The sequence below is a fragment of the Xenopus laevis genome, chromosome 3S (assembly GCF_017654675.1).
Source record: "Xenopus laevis strain J_2021 chromosome 3S, Xenopus_laevis_v10.1, whole genome shotgun sequence".
NCBI lineage: Eukaryota > Metazoa > Chordata > Amphibia > Anura > Pipidae > Xenopus > Xenopus laevis.
In genome coordinates this window covers 94,789,427-94,811,191 of record NC_054376.1, presented here as the reverse complement: position 1 = coordinate 94,811,191, position 21,765 = coordinate 94,789,427, and the positions used below count along the sequence as shown (strand labels likewise).

Sequence of the window (21,765 nt, the reverse complement as noted above, 5' to 3'; positions counted from 1 at the left end):
ACATACTTAAAGGGACCTTGACAGGTTTATTCTAATGTCACACATGGTAAATTAGTAGCAACAAAATGCATGCCATAGACTGTTTTCATTGAAGAAGGTATTGGGAGTGGATAAGATCTGCATGGCTATCATGTAAAAGGCAGTGTTATGGATTTGTTGCACTGGTACCAAGCCAAAATATGTGGGGACAACGATTTTCATTTTATAGGACATGTTCTATGAAGCATTTTGAAATGGGACATTTCTTTTCTTTTGATTTAACTCTGAATTTCTTAACCTGTCAATGTAATCACATTCATACATATCTTATATGTAAAAAAAGTGACTATTTTTTTTTATATGTTCTATATTTTACTCTATAAGGCCCCTCAAACGTATTTATTTCCAATAAACATTGTATAGCCAGTTTTGGTGGTCTTCTGTAGGGAAGTTCCATCCTCAAAACTTGATTAGTTGTTCCTGCTATTCCTTCTGCTCAATGAAACGTAAATATTTCTAAGGGAATGAGGTAGAATTCCAAGGGATATTCAATAGTTAATTTGTACATGTTTTCAGACTGGAGAGCTATAACATAGAGACATTTTAATTAAAGGTATAATTTATTATACTAACAGGCAGGATGATTTTTTCCCACACATATTTTCTGCAACAATAAAATATTTTTTTACTTATTTATTTATTTATTTATTTATTTATTTATTTATTTTTACCTGGACAAGTTGTACTGGTGGTAGACTCAGGACTGAAACTGATGTCTACATCTTACTGTACACACGAGAATACCTGCAACACACATGTACAATCAATTACATAATCATTGCCTAGATCTGCTCAAAATGCAACAGATTCCTTACCTTGGCTGTGGCACGAGCACGGAATTCTGGGCATCCATTTACGGGAATGGTTTCATGCATGTACTGATATACCTGCAATTAACATGAAAATAACATTAGGAATGGATTTAAGTACCACTAATTGTTTAATTAATGTATTTGTTTGTACACTGTGTTGATGCACTGACATTAGTGTTGGTACCAGAACCTGCTCTTTTGAAACTCATTCATTTCAAAAACATTAACTAGCTGGTGTATATTTAAAGGTTACACACTTTACATGAGCCAAGATAAATGGAAGATGCCAGAGTGTTTTCTACATGTGAACCACAGTTCATACCCGTTTACTGACTCCTAGCATAGCTCTCTTGTCTGCATTGGCAATACAGTTTTACTGGAGCAGAACAAAAAATTAAAACTATTTTTATAAGTAAAAAAAGTTGTTTATTAAACTGCTACTTGGTGGATTTTTCTTTATATGATGACTTAATAAAACAATCTAACAACAATCTAAAACTCACAACCAGTCCACTCACATCCACTTTACACTTCTTCATCCCTGCAACACTAGATGAAGTTAGCAAACTTCTAGCCTGCTCTAAACCCACAGCCTGTTCCCTCGACCCCATACCCTCTCGTCTCCTCTATCCAATCTCTGATACACTCTCTCCTTCACTTACCCACCTATTTAACCTTTCACTCTCTACTGGTACTTTTCCATCCTTATACAAACAAGCACTAATCACTCCTATCCTCAAAAAATCTTCCCTTGAAGATTATCCGGTTTCCCTTCTTCCATTCGCATCCAAATAAGACCCCCTGCAATCTGGCTTCCGCCCATCACACTTAACTGAAACTGCACTCACCAAAGTAACCAATGATCTTCTACTGGCAAAGTCTAAAGGTCACTATTCCATACAAATACTTCTAGATCTCTCTGCAGCCTTTGACACAGTTGACCACACACTCCTCCTAGACATTCTACACTCAGCTGGCATTCGTGACACCGCTCTTTCATGGTTTACATCTTATCTGTCTGACTGTTCCTTTAAAGTTGCCTTCTCTAACTCTACTTCTACTATGTTCCCTCTCCTCAAGGCTCTGTTCTAGGCCCTCTGCTGTTCTCACTCTATACAACTCTGCTAGGAACACTTATTCAGTCGTTTGGACTTCAGTACCACCTTTATGCCGATGACACCCAACTCTACTTGTCTACTCCCGATCTTTCTAATTTTGTCCTTTCTCAAGTTACAGACTGTCTCTCTGCTGTCTCCTCCTGGATGTCACAGCGCCACCTGAAACAGAACCTTTCAAAAACAGAACTCATTATATTTCCTTCAAGATGTTCTCCTGTCCCTCAGATATCACTCACAGTAAACAACACCACCTTTCATTCCACCATTACTTTGTAAACTCTAATTTGTAGGCCCCTTTAATCCTATTGTATTCTCTAACCCTTGTTTGTTATCCTGCATTTATTCCCTGTTTGTTATAACTTAGGTAAAGCCTTGCTTATCTTGTCGGCGCTATATAAATAAATGATAATGATGTCTTTAAGTGTATTCATGCGTTATTAAGGCATTGACTCCTATTGAGTAGTTAGCCAGAGTGATGTGCATGTGAGGCAATGCATTGTTTTAACAAATGTTATATTAATTATTTCTGTTTTTCTTCAGGACGCAGCTCTCCTCCAACCTTTGTGTCAGTGTCAGGACCCATCCCAGCAATCTTATGTACATTTTTAAATTCCACATTATATTAAAATGCCATCTCAACCAACTAGACCAGCTGTGTCTCAGTGCTGTTCAGATGTGTACAATATATATACAGTATATATATATTTATAAATGATCTATAACTATATAGAATGGTAGCAATACATAAAGCAGTCAATAGGTCAACTGGGAAATCAACCAGTCTGGTATCTATAGTCAGAAAACTATTTTAAAGGAAATTAAAGAGTTGTATACAGGCTGACTGAACATCGAGTCATTACAGCAATTGCTGTGTGATTCTATAAAGGTTTAGTCTTGCCAAGCCATCAGTTTCTAAGAAGGAGTCCAAAGACTATTGGAAAAAAGAAAGAAATATGAACTAGGTTTTCAAATCTGTATATATTTTGATAAGCTTGGAAAGCAAAAGAAAAATAAAATAGCGTAATGTTCAACCCCTTCTACTTATTTTTTATAAATTAGCTTGATGTCTGGACAGTGAAATGTTATTCTTTTTAGTAATACTATGTCATAGAATGCAATATATACACCTGAAAATATATTTTGTTTACTAAGAAAAGTTGAAAAAATGTCATGCAAATGTTTACTGATATTCTATGTACATAATTACAAAAGTCATGCATTCTCTGAGAAGAAAGCTATTTAGAAATTAAATAGCTTTAGTTTATTAAAATATGTCACAATAAAGGATGTTGGAATTATATAAGATAATAGAATGAATAATAATAGAACACCATAAACCGTAACAAGGATTTAACAGATGCAACTGTAATTTTGAATGACTGGCAATCCCTGATAGTAGTGCTGTCCTTATTGGTATAGGTTGCCCTCATTCTTGATTGGACCTTGAGGCAAAACATCTTGTGTGGTCCTATTATATACAGTATACAGTCCAGTAGTGTCCAGCCTTTAACCTTTCAATTGTTACTGATCCAGAACAATCAAGAACAGTGCAACAGAATATGTAAAAGTATGTAAACAACTTTAGCTATGAGGAATGGGCTTTTCCATACAGTAATTTTTCTTGACCCCAGTACATGGACCTATAAACTGCCACAAATTGGCAGCTTGTATTGGTTTATGTATGGCCACTTCAAGATTGAAAAGATAAGGGTTCTGGAAGATTGTATTTTCTCTTTTGCGGTATTGGAATCTACTCCAATTAGGTTTCTCTTGCTTTCCCCTGAAAGTACTATCTATGTAGGTACTGTATAACTTTGATGGACCTATGACCTTTATTTACTCTAGTTTACAAAGTAATTATTTCAGATTTATAGTGTATGCAACATACATTCATTTATTTATAGAGGACATTTCCTTGGTAAAAATCCAGACATAACTGTACAATGTAATACTGCATGATATAAACAGCAAGTTCTAAAATGCACAGACACCACTTAAATCTTTTAATATTGTTATAAAAGCAATTAATTATCATCTAATATTCCATAGTACTGTGGAAAAATAAAAAATACCTATAAGATATGAAAAACTGTTTAAAATAATTAGTTGGTTTGATGAATAGAAACATAAGGGCCCATGCTCAAAATAACATGCTGAGTGTTGGAGGGGAGCTGGAACAAAGACAGACTACAGGCAGGAATCCAGCTGGACTTGATGGGCCTTGCTACGTTAGGGACAATCATAGGGACTGTACAGTATTTGCTACTTAGGCTTTCTATTATTCTATTCTATATCTACTCTTATATTTAATATCTTATATTTAATCACCCAGAAACCATCAAATAAAGAATCTGTACTGAAATACAGTATATAGTTCTAAAAAAATATACATCATACTGATTGACAAGCTACGGAATGCAGGCTAATGTGGGTGGAAAAGTATGGCAATTATATTTTTGAGGTGGATTGTGGTGTATTATGAACGTGGCCCCTGTGACCTTTACAATTCCATTCCTAGATTGTACACTGCAGCAGGGATGCCTCCTATAGCTGGATAACATCATGATTTCCATCATAACCATGGAAATCGGTAACTGAGTGTTAAGAAATCTAAAACAAATTTTTAATCTCAAGTTAAAATATCAATGGTTATTGTTCACATACTGTATACAGAGCTTAAAAACTTCATCGCCTTATGGCCTGATCCTTTCATTGTGTTTTATACTTTATCCCCCATATGTAATAAAAGGCAGAACATTTGCCCCAGGAGCACAACCAATAAGATGCTTCATTTTAAACAGGTGACCGGTAAATGCTGATTGGTTGCTATGGGTGATAAGAAGTGAAGCCAACTTTGCTCTTGATATTCCATAACCTCCCCCCCCCCAGTGTCTTTTCATTTCTACAGAAGAACAACCTGTACTCAAGCGTCCCTGTCTTTTTTTGGATGGCGGAGGTAAGATAATGTGACCAGTTATTACTTTTGTCTGCATTAAAATTTGTTGCCGTTTTGCAGTCTACTTTACTGCTAAAAGTCATTTTGTGATATCTGGGACGTGGAGAACATTGCTGCCAAGGGAATGCTTCCTCAAAACAAAACAGAACTGAACTGAACTAAAAAAGAATCAGAAGCATAGTTTTGGTTTTTTATGTACTATTGTACAGAGAATTTAGCATTTTGTTGCTTTTCTGTTTTAATAACTATTGACCTACATAATAAAAGTTCAGCTATTCCTGGAATAATCTATGGGAAGCTTTATTTTTCCATTGCTATTTGTCTCAATATGCTTGTGTTCACCTGATACTTTTTTCTTCTGGCATGAGGTGCAGAGGGCAGTCATTCCCCCGAGGCATTGTAAATGCCATTGTTAGTGTGCTCCTATAAATACTTGGCATCAAACTACTCAGAAGACCCTACACATGTATATCTATGCTATTATTTCTTTATTTTGGATTCTGTACTTGTTAGGAAAGCATATTGGACATTTTCAGAAGACCCCTTGAGTTTTAAAGTAATTCTCAGAAATGATAAGAAGTAGTTTAGAGATGATCTGAGACATACAGTATTTACCTATTTTGAATTAGTCAGCATATTTAAAAAAAAAAATACATGGTTTTCTGGGGGCAGCTTCCTGCTCTGCTTATTTCTGGTGTGGTGCTTTAAAAATCTATATTTCACTGCTGTGGGTTTTAGATTTATATATGTCAGAAACCTTCCTACACTAATATTTGCCGTTGACATGTTTAGAGGAGGTACAGAGCTTTCCAATAATTTACCCTCTAGTTTATAGTCTTTTAAGGGAAAATGTAATGAAACCACAAAGAGAAAATCAATTTAAACAAAAAAAGAATAAGAATGGGCATCTCACTGTTATTGTACTGTGAATTGTGTCAATCGTTTGGAGCAAACATAACAAGAAGTTTTATTACATACACTGCACACTAGCGCAAACTATAATATTCACATCTCTCTTCCACTGTCGGAAGTGGTAGATTAACAGTTTCTGGGTTTGTGAAAGCTATATTACATTTTTTAAGTGCATACATTTTCATTTTGGGACTAGTTTTTTCATTATTAACGTCAAATCAGTTGACATTACAGCCATGTTAGTGTCAGTATCCTACCTCTCTTATGGCCGTGCAAAATTCACTCTGTAGTACTTTTTTCAGTGATTGCAGCTTTTGCACTGGGAGTTCTTCTGATGTCTCCAGCTTCTCTAACAGCTGTATAGCACGAGCAACATCTGTTGAATTAATAAAAACACACACACACTTAAGTATAAGGAAGTGGATCTATAAGCACATTTATTTAGCGGAAGACATCATAGGTTATACTTGGTGATTATGATATCATTTTTATAACTGACATATGCATTTTTAAAAAAAAAAAAAAAAAAAACTCTTTTGTAAAATGTGAGGATTTCGAAATCACTTAGGTGTTCCATCTAATCACCCATGCAATCACCCCATCAGTAGTGATGGGCGAATCTACCCGTTTCAATGAAAATTCACCAAATTCATTGTGCTAAAGATTTTAAGACACACATTTTTTTTGTACCCATTGGAGTTTATGGGCATCTTTTTCACTGCAATACCTTGTAAAAAAATTAGCTCATCACTACACCATCAATATACAATAATGATTTATTGATCTGATATGTTGCTATAGGTAACAAGACTTTGATATTGATAGTTATAGGTTATACACATGGGTCTAATTACACGTGTACTGCATCCCTAAACAGATGTCAAATGTAAGGTTATACTTATGTACTGTGTGCAAAATTGATGTCAATCGCCTGGGAATGTAGATGCAAATTCTGCAGAAACGTAGCAATAGCAATATACTCATAGAGTAAAGGCAAGTTTTGTACTTGAAAGGAAAGTCCCATGTTTGTTCAATGTTTATTTGCAAAAAAATGAAACAATCTGATTTGGAAAGCTGTGTGGTTTATTAGTAAATTATTTTATAAAGTCACATCAAATTAATATTTTTGCAAGATAAAAACACTGGTTTCAAATAATCATGAATATGATCTGATATTGCCTTTTTAAAGATATTGCATTTTGTATAGCCCATGTTACAGCTTTCCAACAGCTTCCCAGATGATTCAACGTACCAAACGTTTTATGAAAGTTTCGACATTTTCTTTGTCATAGCGAAAATATTTTTTTCAAGATATTTGTACAAACAAACATCATGGATTTAATATTCATCAAGAAAACAGATGTTAACAGAATAAAAACTATTTCCTGCATCATTTTTCTTTAGGGTTGTCATGAATGTGCTTAATGATGTATTATGGAAGAAAAAAAATGGATTTCCTCGCTTTACAAAATGAGAGGTCTTAAGGTCTAAGAATATCAATGTTCTGATAAGAGTATGTTGCCTCCTGGTGGAAAGGGTTCCAAAGTGTCTAGACACCATTACAGGATAAAGTGGTCTCGTTTGTACCAAACACAGAATCTTAAGATTTTTTTAACACTGTTGAGCCTGCTTCCCCAAACACATTATTTTATATTAATGAATAGAATTGTTGGCTACAAAATGTAAAAAAAAAAATGGCAATTTGCTTTCAAAATTGCACTTTGCACACTGTACTTATCCTATGGAGACACATAAAAAGTGCTTCCGTTATCCAAAATGCTCGGGACCTGGGGTTTTCTGCATAAGGGATCTATCTGTAATATACAAAATAAACCAAATAGGATTGTTTTGCCTACAATAAGGATTAATTATAGATTAGTTAGCATTAAGCACAAGGAACTGTTTTACTATTACAGAGGAAAAAAGGAAATCATTTTTAAAAATGTGAATTATTTTATCCTTACAATTTTTATTAGTTTTCAACAATACAATCATTATATGGTATATAATGGTTCAAAACATTGCATACGCATTACATTAGCCAAAATAATATACACACAATTAAACAAACAAACAAACAGAAAAGAAAAATAAATAAATAAAGGGTAATGGTAGTGTAACCTGTATTATATCTGCATGACTCTCAGGGTAATTACCCTTCATACAATACATATAAGCTGTAAATAAACTAGATATTGACCCTAGACATCCAAAGTTTTTGAGCTTCCAAAACTGTTTTTTTCCCCCTTACTGCTTCTTCATATCCTAAATTGTTGGTCCAAAAATGTGAATTATTTTATTAAAAATGGAGTCTATGGGAGACGGCCTTCCTGTAATTCGAAGATTTCTGGTTAATGGGTTTCCAGATAACCTATCCCATATCACATATTGCACAACGAATATTGGAAATTTGCTCAGAATTACATCTTCTTTTTTATTCAAAACAAATTTTGGGTGGAGTTCTGCTTTAATACTAAGCATACAGTGCTGCTAATTACAATTTAAACAGTTAAAGCTAAAAAGCTGTTAATTGCTGGTACAGTGCATTCCAATACCAGGGCCGGATTTACATAGTGGGTGCCCCTTGGCCCACTGCCGTACATCACCCCAGGAACAATGGGGATTGGGGCACTGGAAATTTAAAAAATTATTGTATCTCCTGCGAATCCCCAGTTTTTTAACCAATGTGGGTGTGGTTGGGCGCCTACAAATCCTGTCGCCCTAGGCCCAGGTCTTGGTGGCCTTTGCTGGCTGTCAGATGGGTGCAAAGTCATTACAGGGTTGTGCAGCTCAAATCTAACTGATAGGAAGCATGGTCAAAATAATTGTTAATACAGCATAGATAAAAGGCTACACTTTCTCCATTATATCAAGTGAAAAGCTATTTCCAGTTTTGTTGGATATCCCTTTTACAGTTATTTGCCACACAGACATTCTAACTAATTAGCTACTACTTTATGGCCATTTTCAGTTTAAACGGTTGAACATTTTAATTATTTGTGTGCCAATGAATATGTTTACAAATCTCATTGCTGGCAGCTCTCTACACACTTCTGCCTTTATCAACAGAAAGCATTTTATTTCTGGGAATGCTCCAAGTATGCTTTCTGCACAGTATTTTCTACCAATATATTGTCAGAAATATTTTACTAAATATTTATTACATTTATAACATGATTATTTAAGGTACATAACTACAGAACCAGTGCAATATGGGAGGTCATTTCAGGTGCATGTTCAGAAGTGTCAACACACTACTGTTTTGAACTTTAACAAGAGGCACTTTTTTTCTGAAGAAATAAGTCAAATCAACTGGACTTGCTGTGTTTTTTCCTTGAAGAAGTTTCCCCAGCCATCCAACTAGCTTTCTCAATTCAGAATAGTTATTTGAGAAAGCCAGTTGGATCACTGGTGAAACTTGTTCAAGGAAAAAACACAGCAAGTCCAGTTGATTTGACTTATTTCTACAGATACAGTATACCATAACCTGGATGAATGAGAATCTTGTTTTCCCAAGGCAGCACAGCCAATGCCAAATGCCCTGTTGGGGTCTCTACAGAAAAAAGTTGCCATCTAGTTAAAACAATGTCTCCTGAGGCAGTTACCTGAGGCTAAATACCCCTATGTTTAACTTTCAGAGGACATGAGTTGTAAGATCACACATCATACTTATGCATTGTTCCTTCTGTACATTTCATATTTTGACTGTACGCCTGTAAGCCATTTCCTTGTCAGTGGGGAAAAAAGTGAGCAGCAATTCTTCAGTCTCCAATTAACTTGTCATCTTTCACTCCTTACCACACTGAGCATGCAACGGATTAAGAGTGGATTAAGAGTGATTAGGAGCAGTTTCCTGCAATTACACATTTATGTTTGCAGGCTTACATTTTAATATTAGCCATTTCTTCTCCTACATTGTTCAGGGGGTGTGCAACTAGAAAGAGTTTTCCTTACATGTGAGCTTGTCAGCCATACACATTTGTATGCACTGTTTTTATTGTGTGATCACTACTTACTACATACTTTGGTAATTCTATGGGGCAGATTTACTAAAGGGCAAAGTGACTAACACTGGCGACAATTCGCCAGCGTTCCAGATTTCAGGCACTTCGCCGATTTACTAACGGGCGCAGGCGTAACTTTGCTAGTGAAAGAGACAGAAGCTAGCGGTCATTCGCACTCTATCAGCAGGCAAATTTTCGTTCTGGCGAATGGACGTTACTCCGTAAATTCACTAAGATGCAGATTTTATTGAGCGTTACCTCTTTCACCAGACCTGCCTTCGCCAGCTCAGACCAGTCAAAGTGCATTGGAGTTCATATATGTTCCTCTTCTTCTATTACTTACATCATATTTTAGAGTGATAGCCTGCAAAAGTCCTTTAATTTTTTTTTGGGTAACCGGGTTCCCCCATACATTTTCTAACATATGGAACATAAACTATACAGTGGGCTCATGTGTAGGACATTATAACAACTATATTTTCTTTATTAAGGTTCCCTGGACTTGTGTTATGTAATGGATTTGCTGCAACATATATGTCCATTTAACTTTATAATTTCCCATATGCAAATTAGCTTAAAGGGATACTATCATGGGAAAAAATGTTTTTTTCAAAATGAATCAGTTAATAGTGCTGCTCCAGCAGAATTCTGCACTGAAATCCATTTCTCAAAAGAGCAAACAGATTTTTTTATATTCAATTTTGAAATCTGACATGGGGCTAGACATATTGTCAATTTCCCAGCTGTCAAATTTTTTTGAAAAAAACATTTTTTCCCATAAGAGTATCCCTTTAAGTGAACGATCTGTGTCTCCAAAGAAGCCCCAGTAGCTCCCCATTTTCTTTTTTTTTTTGCTGATTCACTGCACATGCTCTGTGCTGCTGTCACTTACTGAGCTTAGGGACCAATTCAAAATATACAGTACACATAGAATACAAATATCATAACATAAGACTAATAAGATTAGTAATTAATACAGATAATTACTACATGGCAGCACAGAAGTCAGTGCAACTGCATCAGAATTCAATAATCAGCCCTGTAGCATCAGCTTATATTACAGACAAACCTCATTTCCTGCTGGATAATTTGTGACGACCCCTTAGCTTAGCTTCTCAACAGCTGCCCAAAGCCCACTGAGCATGTGAGAGTCACAGACACTATCCAAGATGGTGACCCCCTGTGACAAGTTTGTCCTGGATCATTGCTGCTATTGAGAAACTGAAACTTTAGGCCGGTGCAATAAGTTAAGTAAATAAAATATGGTGTTTTTAGCCATGTTAATTTTTAGGGTTTAGTTCTCCTTTAATAGACTTAAATTATGCAGCGCTTATCATCATCACTTATTTATATAGGGCCAAAAAGTTACGTAAAAAGGAGATCTGTTCCCGTCACATCTTTTGTGTGAGCTGCACGTCCCTTGCATGCACGGCATGTTTGTGGAGGCGTGTGGCACGGGCAGGGGTCTGGAGTTCAGGAGGGGCCCCGGGGACTGCCAGGAGGGCCCTTCATATTGCAGTCCTGGTGGCCCCCCAATGCTCCAGTCCAACCCTGCCTACTTCCGCAAAGTTTGCTCTTATAGAAGTACCCAGGGCTGGTGCTGTTTTCTGGTAACAGCAGCATGGGCCCCAGGTAAACATAGTTATGAGCAGGAAGGAGCAGATCCAAAGCAGAAATAATGGCAGAAGTGCTTTAATTCACACAACATGTGTTGGGTATAAAAACATTTTAGCAAGTTTACTTGATAAAACGGTTTTTATATCCAAAACATTTCGTTTAAATAAAAGTTCTTCTGCAGTAATATCTGCATTGGCTCTGCTCCTTTTTACTCATGACAACCTTTCCTTTCCCTTTAAGCTTGCACTTTTAAACTCTGTGCAAAAGATGAAAGTAAAATAAATAATTGATAGCTTTAAAGTAGATATTGATTTTTCAGAAGGAACAACATCCTTTGCTTAGTAAGATAAAACTACCATGACTGATGTGAACATCGACGCATCCGAAAAAAATGATTTTCTTTACATCCAGCTATCTGTGTGTATATATATCATCTGTAATGGAAATCCAAATTTAAACACAATGATTACAAAATTATACTGAGTAGTAGTATAAATCATAATGGAAAATGAATATTAGGCTGAGACAACCCGGTTATGCGCCTTCCAACTTTAGAATTAATTTATTTATATATTTGATGCAATGTACAGTACATATTAATTCATATAAGGTCACTGCTGCTAAAGAAGTAATAAAACAGTATTGAAATGCTTCTTTTTAAAATCAGTTTTCTGCCAAACTGTGGCATTAATACATGTAGTTATGTTCAAAATCCTGTAATAAGTCCTGTTGTTACAATTAGACTACAATTGTGATGAACATGCAGAAAGAATTTATTTCGATACAGTATGAGGATCTATGTCCTGAGATATATCATGGTTCAACTTCAGGGCTTTAAAATAGCCACACATGCTGGAAATTATTTGAAAATCAGGGCAAGGTGACTTTCACACAATATTCTTTCTTTAAATATGGGCTACTTTGTAAGTACTCCTCACCATATAATAAAAGTGTGTGAGAGAATAAAATGTGTTTTGTGTGAAGAATATTCCATTCTGTTTTCACACATTTGTATAAGGACACCATCTTTCCTGTGTCCTTGTCCTCTGAACACCTTTTCCATTTACATTCATTTCATTTGTCAGTGTTTAGCAGGTTTAGATTTTGCACCATCAAATGGTTAAAAAAGATTATGTACTACTTTTGCCTGGCCGAACCAAATCCGAATTTGCATATGTAAATTAGGGACAAGTAAGGAAATAACGTAACTTTTCATCACAAAACAAGAAATTTTCCACTTTTTCCTTAACTGCCCCTAATATGCATATGCAAATTAGGATTTGGATTTGGTTCGGTATTCGGCCGAATCTTTCACCAAGGATTCAGGGATTCGGCCGAATCCCTAGTTGAAAGAGAACTGCTTAAGAGCTATGGCACACCATGCATTTTGGTTACTGCAACTCAGTAGCACTTTTGGTTGACAATCTTATATCATGAGTTGCTTCCTGTTTGCAGTTAGTCATAAGTACCAATGGCAATCTTGATATATTGATCCCTGTTACTCAGTATGTGTTTGTAGTAAGTATTGTGTCCTAAAGTCCTTAAAATTAATTGTTTTCTAGGTGTAAAAAAGCAGTTGTTTGGAACCAAATTTGCAACAAATGTCTGAAATTGCTCTTGCTGTGCCCCAAACCAAGTGTTGTGCCTTATTAGTATTAGTACCTATAAATAACAGGTCATTTCATGCTAATTAGCACCCTCGTTGCTCGTTGGCTGCTTTATAGTTAAAAGTAGTGTTCTAGAGAAATGAAATCTGAGCCTTTCCCATATCCGCAGAGTTAGCTTTGTAGAGGAAAGGAAGTCCTGCATGGATGGGGTAGACCTAGTTGGGTTCCATATAAATGCGTTTAAGTGTCCTTTATCATGCCATTGGTTCTCGATTTGCCCCCAGGTGGTATAAGGTACCCAATGTGACCATGCCAAGAGTTGCCTTAGTACTTGGCAAAAGATGGAACTCCCAGGCCTCCCCTATCAGTCGGCGAAGTCATTACTGATTGCGATATCCGGTGTCTACGGTTATTCCAGATATATGGGGGCAGATAGACTGAATTTCTTTGATGCTCTATAGGGAACCGCTACTGGCAAGGTCTCAAATAGATACAAGAATTTGGGCAAGATACTCATTTTTATAGAAGCAATTTTACCAAACCAGGATAGGGAGTGTCCAGCCCATTTTGTCAACAATTTCTTTGTCTGTAGTATCAAAGGAGCATAGTTATGTTTATATAAATCTTTATAATGGGTAGTTATCTTTGTCCCTAAGTACGTTATGGAGGATGTCTTCCAGTTGAAATGAAAATCTGCCTTCAGAGTATTTAAGCCGACTGGTGGGATGTTTAAGGGCAAAGCCTCAGTTTTACTCATATTTAATTTATGACCCGAGAGCGCCCCATATTTCTCCAGTATTGTGTATAAATTTGGAAGGGAAATAACAGGCCGAGTCAGAGTTAGTAATACATCATCAGCGAATAACGCAATTTTATAGTTACAGTTTTTGACAGAAATTCCCAAAATATCTGGACTGTTTCTAATATAGCTGGCCAACGGTTCAATGCTGATTGCATAGAGCAGGGGGGACAAAGGACAACCCTGTCGGGTCCCATTTTTGATCGAAATTGGTTTGTCAGTTTGGCCTGGAAATTTCAGATAGGTTGTTGGGAATCTAGATTCATTAAGAATTCTATTGCTTCATTATACATTTTACAAAGGGATGAATCAGATGAAAATTGAGCATAGGACTGGCCAGATATGGGATGACTTTGACGTAGTTGGCCATCTTAAATATATTGCAATATATGGACAAAAATCCCTGTTTTGTTTAAAGGGTAAGGCATTTTTCACTAGCAGTATGCACAAAATGCCTCTGTCTTAAATATATTGATAATGGGTTGAGTGCAGAGGACTCATGTATTTGTCTTGCTGTGTACATGACCGTGGCTGAGAGACCTGGAAATGTATAATCTACTATGCTGTGTACAATATTACTTTTGTGTCACTGCTGTACATTCTACATTGGGTGGCGCGTAGAGGGTCAAAGATGGAATATAGATATACATAAAGAAATAGAACATGGTGCAAAAGACAGGAGGAATGTACTGACACACATGTGAAATGGGGCAAGAGACAAACAAATTAAAGGTATAAAATGAATACGATCAGCATTAAATACGCTAATGTACCTGCTTACGTTAGCGTTAATTTCAGTGAGTTTCGAATTTTCTGGCGATCAGAATAAATTTGCGAATATTTTTGCTATAAAATAGTCTTAATCTTTGCGAATTTTTTTGCTATGAAATAGACTTATTTTATGGGAATTTTTAATGACAGAAATGTGGTTCTTCATTGATAAAACTTTATTGAACATGCTGTATTGACAGCAATACAATACAGTAGGAATTTGACATGCTTTTTGAATACTTGATAGATTGGCCTAGTATGATAGTATGATAGATAGTATGGCCTGCCTATTCAATCGAAATAACTCTCTGACATCACTGTCACTCAGCTCTTCCAGTATTGATCGCACTTGAAACAGTCAAGGCTGACGAATCCTTCCATCCCTCCTGCCAATTATTACCCTCTGAGCTGAACAAGTCGCTGTAGCAGCAGACAATAGCAGAAACCACAACATCACTTCTCTTCGCCTGTCACTTCTCTCTCTTCTCCTGTTAGCAATGGCAACAGAAACAGGAAACAATGATGAGTAAAAAAAAGGTGTTATGGGATATTTCCTGCCCATAGAGAATTTTCAGGCGAAAAAAAACTTTTACACCACTACATAGGTGGCGGTAAAATTTTGTGAATATTCTTGAGTAAATTTTGTCTTTCGCACAGTTCGCTGTTTAGTAAACCAGGCATTAATGTGCACGTATCGTTTTTTTCAGCCGATGTGATAACACGTGAGTAAACTGGCTATAACATATTTAGCGAATATTCTGTCTATAATTTATGCTCATATTTTTACCGTGCTTTAGTAAACGGACCACTATGTTCTGGTGATAATATTAGCACTCCTTGCAGGATCCAGCTATCAGGTAAAAACTCAAATATGACAAAATAATAATATCCACTTCCTGCAGATTACTTTGGTATTATGGTAGGCCAAATAAATCATTGGGCCAGATTCAGTTCAATAAGAAAAAGTTATCTATCTCATGGAGTGAAAACTCCTTAAATGCGAAGAGAAAAACTTTTCCGCAAATTCAGTTCCAGTTCTTTTCCGTAGACTTCAATAGAACTTTCCTGTGATAAACCGTGAGATAAGTTTTTCTAAATTGAATTGCATCTCAAATTAAATCTCGTCCATGAGTTTTCACGGGATGAACCTTTTTCTCACTGAATTGAATCTGGCCCATAATCTTAAAGGGAAAATCAATTACATCACAGCAGCTTTAATGAGCTTGCAACTTCAATAAGCAGAAACCTGAAAGTGCAGAATCTGTGACGCTGTCACTTTCTAACTTGAGCCAAAGTGCTGTAGATTAGGCAAATTCATATATATCAAATTCTGTTTATCCTGGAACCTGTGTCTGAATAGCAGAAAGGGTGGATACTCTGTAGCAGTGTGTACTGACACTACTGATGACTAGGGATGAGCAACCCAAAATGTGATTCATTTACCTAAACATTTGGTTTAGGAATTGAAAAAAAATCTGTATAATTTAATTTTTAAAAATACCACTTTCACCATTGTCTTTGTAATGTTAAGTTTGCCTTACGTGTTTCACATTTCAAGCCCACTGCTTTATCTTTATTATTCAGACAGGAATACAGTTTGAGATTATCACCCAATATTATAGCTCTTTAATTATTTTTATCATCAATTTAATGATGTCAAGCAGTATATGGGTAAATGAGAACCATTCCAACATAGTACTTTCCCATTACTTTTCTAGTGCTCTGATTACTTATTACATTGATTGTGCCTATTGCTTGTGTCAGAGGAAGCACTGTACCCTGTCCCCCAATACTGAAAAACCAGACAAGGAATAGGGTTTTTTTTAAGTATGAGGCCAAATCCCTGAATTCTATACAGATTTTATTTGCACCTTATTTTAAAAAGGGCAAACATTCCTTGTGTGTAAATTCCCAAGTAGTAACTTTGGAGAATGTCAAAACCAGTTTGCACAGACTACAGATAAAGAATGAACTTTGCATGTTCGGTAATTATTTACTGTATTATCAATATTGTGAACCAAAACAGTTTCTTTAAATGAAGGTTGATGTATTCTCGCTCATTGGTGTAACTAGTGTATTTTCACATGGAAAGCAACCGATTAACCTCTAACTGGTACAGCGCTGTTTCTCTATTTCATAGAGCTTAGTTAACAGTATGTGAATTGGAAATAATGTTCCTGATGATTAGGAATTGTCATTAGTTCTAACAGCAAATAAGAACATGCTAGAAAACCTTCCCAGAGGCTGTTATAGCAGCAAAAAGAGGACCAACCTCATATTAATACCTTAGGTTTTAGAATGAACTTTTGGATAGGCAAGTGATACCTGGATCACCTGGAGACCATAGGACCCCCCCTGGCACCAAAAAGTTGGGGGTGGGGGACAACCTCAGGTGGCAAATGGATCTCCACTGATACTGTAGCAACCAATAAACATTCACTGAACATCTGTTTAAAGGCAAACAGGCAAATAGGTTTCTGTAGATTACTAGACCTTGTTTTGGATGTAAATGTCTTAATAATAGAATTGAATATGATAAAAGTCAAGAACTAGTTCCAAAAATAACCCTTTTTTCTTAGTTGTGGTCTCATTTAGGTCCAATTTGAATTGCTGTAAGCTTGTGCTTCAGTTTGGTCAAGATATATACTGCTTAAAATTCAGAGCACTTAGGCTAGGGATATTTAAAATATAAGTCTCGTCATGGAGTGGAGCAGCAGCTGTACCTAAGGGACATTTGTATAGTGTCTTAGCAACCCTTTCTAAAGTTGCAGAAGCACAAAGACCCTTGATTAATATAGAAATGTTAGTGTTAATCAATATCAACACAAAGTAAATGCATTCATATTTATCCCTGCCCGTTGGCTGCAGCAGTAAACTGCTTAAGAAAGTGCAACAAAGCCACATTGCTCTGTTGATATTACTGATGTTTTTATTTGTTATATTCTGTGTACATCAATGGAATTTTGCAGACATCAGGGCAGATTTCTGTAGCTCACAAATATTCCCAACTCAATATGGTAACAGAATAAAGGATGAGATTTTAGTGGGAAGTCTGATACAGGTCTAATAACCCAAAGCAACCAGTCAGGAGGTAGCATTTACTGGCTACCTATTTAAAAGTAAACATCTATTTGGTTGCTCTGATCATTTGAAAGCTCTAGGAGCACTGTGTGGTCAATAACATCTTTGAAAGAATAAGTATACTAAGGAACACTTGCTTTTCTTGAAGCTCCTACAATCTTAAGTTATTTTATATTTATGTTGTATATGGTTCTTTTGTTTTGGATAAATATCTAACAATATTGAATGCCCAACGTATTTTACTGAGCCATTATGAAGACATTGCAATGTTCTAATTTCTAATGGCTTGCCATCTGTTCACATAATTGCTCAAACGGTGGAATTAATACATTTACTGCACATGGTTAAGGAAAACGAGACACCGTGATGCTGATTAATAAAATATAGTACAATTTTGAAAATGAAAAACATATGAAGGAATTACTTATATTGTGGCATCATTCCTATCACATTCTCATACATTGTACATCTTATGTTGGCTAAGCAGATCTTTCTCCATTTAGATGCAGCAAATACCCCATTGCATAATACAGGGAAATTAATATGGAAATAGGTCATTTATCCGGCTAGCAATGAAATCAAAGTAATATTCTTATACAGTATATGGTTTTACAGATGAGCCAAATCTAAGTAAAATTACATTTAAAACCAGATCACACATGGGGGCACATTTACCTAGGGTCGGATATCGAGGGTTAATTACTAAGTAAAATCCTTCGACTTTGAATATCGAAGTTGAAGGTTTTTTCGCTATTTCTACGATCGAAAGATCCTTAGAAACGATTAAATCCTGCGAATCGAACGATTCGAAGGATTTTAATCCATCGATCGAGGATATTCCTTCGATCAGGAAATTGTTAGGAAGCCTATGGGGACCTTCCGCCACCCGTGAATAAATTCGTGAAACTGCGGCAAAAATTCGCCAGTGAAAAATCTGCTGCAACAAAAAATATTATCGAGCATCAAAATTATTCGGACGCCCATTGACTTCAATGCATTTGGACAAACTATTCACTCGCGTTGAAATCGATGTGCGTCAAAATTATTTAGACGCCAATTGACTTCAATGTGTTTCGTGAATTTTACTTGAATTTCGCAGGAAATTCACAAATTTTTCCGTGAAGCAAAACCCCACAGATTCGCCCATCACTAGTATTAGCAGCATAAAGCTGCTAATATTTTCTAAACTATTAAAATAGAAGATTTAAGTGTACTGCAAAAGTGCTCTGAAGGGCTATTATGCAGCCAACTACCACTTGAAAGGCCTATACATTTTAATAATGATTCCTGCATGGCCTTTTAGCTGTGAAAGTTTTGGCATAAAGGCAATAATCTTCATTTCATGGTCCAGACTTTCCTCCTCTTTTTATTTTTCCTTTTCCTGGTGTGCAGCACCCATTGTGTATTTTTTCCTGCCCTCATGAATCTTATAAATCAAAGTTAATCACTGAGCTTGGCTCTTGAATACCCAATTCAAATTCTCCTTAAAAATGCAACATAAGAAGATTCGAATGGTAGGGAAGACATGCCAGGAAGTTGTATTTCACTAAGGCATAGTGTATGCTTAGAACATACTCCTAGTAGAAGCAGTAAATACTAAAGTGTAACGGTTGGCACCCAAAACCCAGAATCGATGCCAAGTACCTGGTCTTGGCTCGTGCTTCTGCCTGTAGCAGCCGCCTTTGGCCTCCGGAGGAGCCCTCAGCTACTCAAATGTCGCCAGGTCTTATAACGAGAGGTGCAAGGCAAGGGGTTCTTGGCAAGTAGAGGCGCACAATCGGATAGCAAAGTCTCTGTCAGAAGGTCGCTGTACAAGGCGTGAAACAGAATCGTAGTCAGAACAGGCCAGGTCGGGGCAGGAGTACAAACATAGTCAGGCAGGCAAAGGTCAAACCGGGTGATCAATCAGAAGGGATTTAGCAGAAGAGGTAGTCGGTATTCAGGCAAGGGTCAAGATACAAGAGTTCAGAATAGTCGATAGCCAGGCAGGGGTCAAAACAGGATACAGATCAAGATACAAAATAGCTCAAAACACCATGAGGTAACAAAACCTATAACAGGCAACAACTGAAAGCCTGAATGAGCCTTTTAAAGAGTTCAAATTTCACGCCATTAATTTGCGAAGGGGCACACGCACGCGCCCTAAGGAACCGGACCTGGCCACCAGGGTGAGAAACTTTTATTACATAAAGCTACAGGTAAAATTAAATTTGTTTGATGTAAGGATTTTCTAAGAACCAACAAAGGCAAAAAAAACATTTTTAAAATCACACGTGCAATTTATAGCACTGGGTGAAATGCATGGGCTGTTTTTTTCCATCATATTTCTTGTATCTATACCAATAGCATTATAAATTAGAAAGCTGAGCATGAAATGAAGACACTTCAGGGATTTCCTATGTGCATCCATTAGTGCTGCACTACAAATCTCAACATCCTTTAAAAAGGCCATCAGGGTGTAATCAGAACTGGAGTTTAACATTTATTGCTGTACACTTCGGATATCCTATTAGCGTCATCAATATAATGCATTGTATAATGTGCCTCTATCTGTTGCTGTGTTGTATTTCTCAAGTTGCTAAATAATTATTTTCATCATTGTTCAATGTCATGGAATTGTGGATTTTAAATAAAACATATGTTTAAACCTGAAAATCAGTGGCTGGAACCGAGCTTTGGGCTAAGCTACATGGTACATCTCATTTTTACATTTTACTTTCTACTTTCCAAGCTGTTTACAGTGTTTTTAATTGAGTGACTTCAAGTTCGCTTCTCTTGAGTGTGTGATTGCTGTGTCTCTGCACTTCCCCTTCTTTCTTGTTTTTTTCATCAGTCCGTTCTTCCACTCTTCTACTCACTGTCCTTGATCTTCCCCCTTCATTATCTCCTGCAGGTGCACTAACACAATAATGCCTTCTCTTATCACCCTAAGAACATCAAGCCTCTGAGAACTTAACAGGTTTATATAGATATATTTCAAATCAATGAGCCTAACCTAGTCATCCTCAAATCCCCAGCCAATGAAGAACCCTTTAACAGCAACAGACAAGAAGTCAATGGTAATGACAACCCCAATAGGATTAGCAAGCTGTCCCATCGCATGCAATGTTTGCTTTTAGCTTAAAATGCAAGTCCCTGTGCTAATGAATATTTACTAATGTTATAATCTTTGCCAGGCCAACCATTTGCATTTGCATCCATAGAATATTGAGTGAGCCTATTCTGATTATTCTGATTTCCCCTCTTCGTTGTATAGACATTTAAAGGAGCATCTGCAGACCAAGCTCCCCATGCACATCATATTCGAGTGACAGAGCATGCATGTCCTACCTCTGTCCAATGTCAGGGGCTGGACCACTGTTGCCATGTCTGTTGTCGGATGTAGAGTGACGCTCGATACTCACAGCCTCAGCAGCAGCAGCACAAGCACACAAGCTGGAGTGATAAAAAGAGAAAGGGGGAGGAGAGAGAAACAGAGAGAGAGAGAGACAGAGAGACAGTAAAAACTAGAGATAGAGAGAGAATGTCATCTCACAGAGACAGATAAAAAACAATGAACTTTATTTTCCTCATATATATATATATATATATATATATATATATATATATATATATATATATATATATATATATATATATATATATATATATATATATATATAAAAATATTGGTAGTACTCCAGTGAAGAAACGCAAATGATCACAGACCAAAAAAACCAAAAAAAACATTGAACTGGGGCCACCACCTCTCCGTAGCATCTCACGGATGACACAATGCATTTCATGGGTTAACATTGCTGATTGATGCCTTTTATGAATCATGCTATTTTTAAATCATTAAAGGTTGTCATGGTAACAAAGTGAGCTTTACTGCGATCATCCTTACCTGGGTAGCTTGAGAAACAGTTTACTAAACCATTCTTACGTATAATCACCCATATAATGTATGCTGGGTTTGAAGAAATAACCCCTCATGATATTTTTGTGATATATATTTTTTTAGTTCTTAGTTCTTTTCATATCTATATAGAATGTTAGTTTACTTGTGC

General features: G+C 36.4%; 1 protein-coding gene across 2 annotated transcripts in view; it reads right to left on the bottom strand.

The window, feature by feature from the left end:
* The window catches only part of lin7a.S (lin-7 homolog A S homeolog), a 32,773-nt gene extending 11,598 nt beyond the window's left edge, over positions 1-21,175 (bottom strand). The window contains exons 1-3 of one of the 2 annotated variants that reach the window (XM_041588648.1): positions 21,047-21,175; positions 6,095-6,213; positions 855-926 (exon numbers count right to left, since the gene is read on the bottom strand). In XM_041588648.1, coding sequence (XP_041444582.1) covers positions 855-926; positions 6,095-6,213; positions 21,047-21,083 — 228 coding nt within the window. In that variant the 5' untranslated portion in view covers positions 21,084-21,175. The remainder of the gene's footprint in view (positions 1-854; positions 927-6,094; positions 6,214-21,046) is intronic. The other variant, XM_018254605.2, reaches the window with a different exon arrangement.
* Positions 21,176-21,765: the final 590 nt, after the last annotated feature.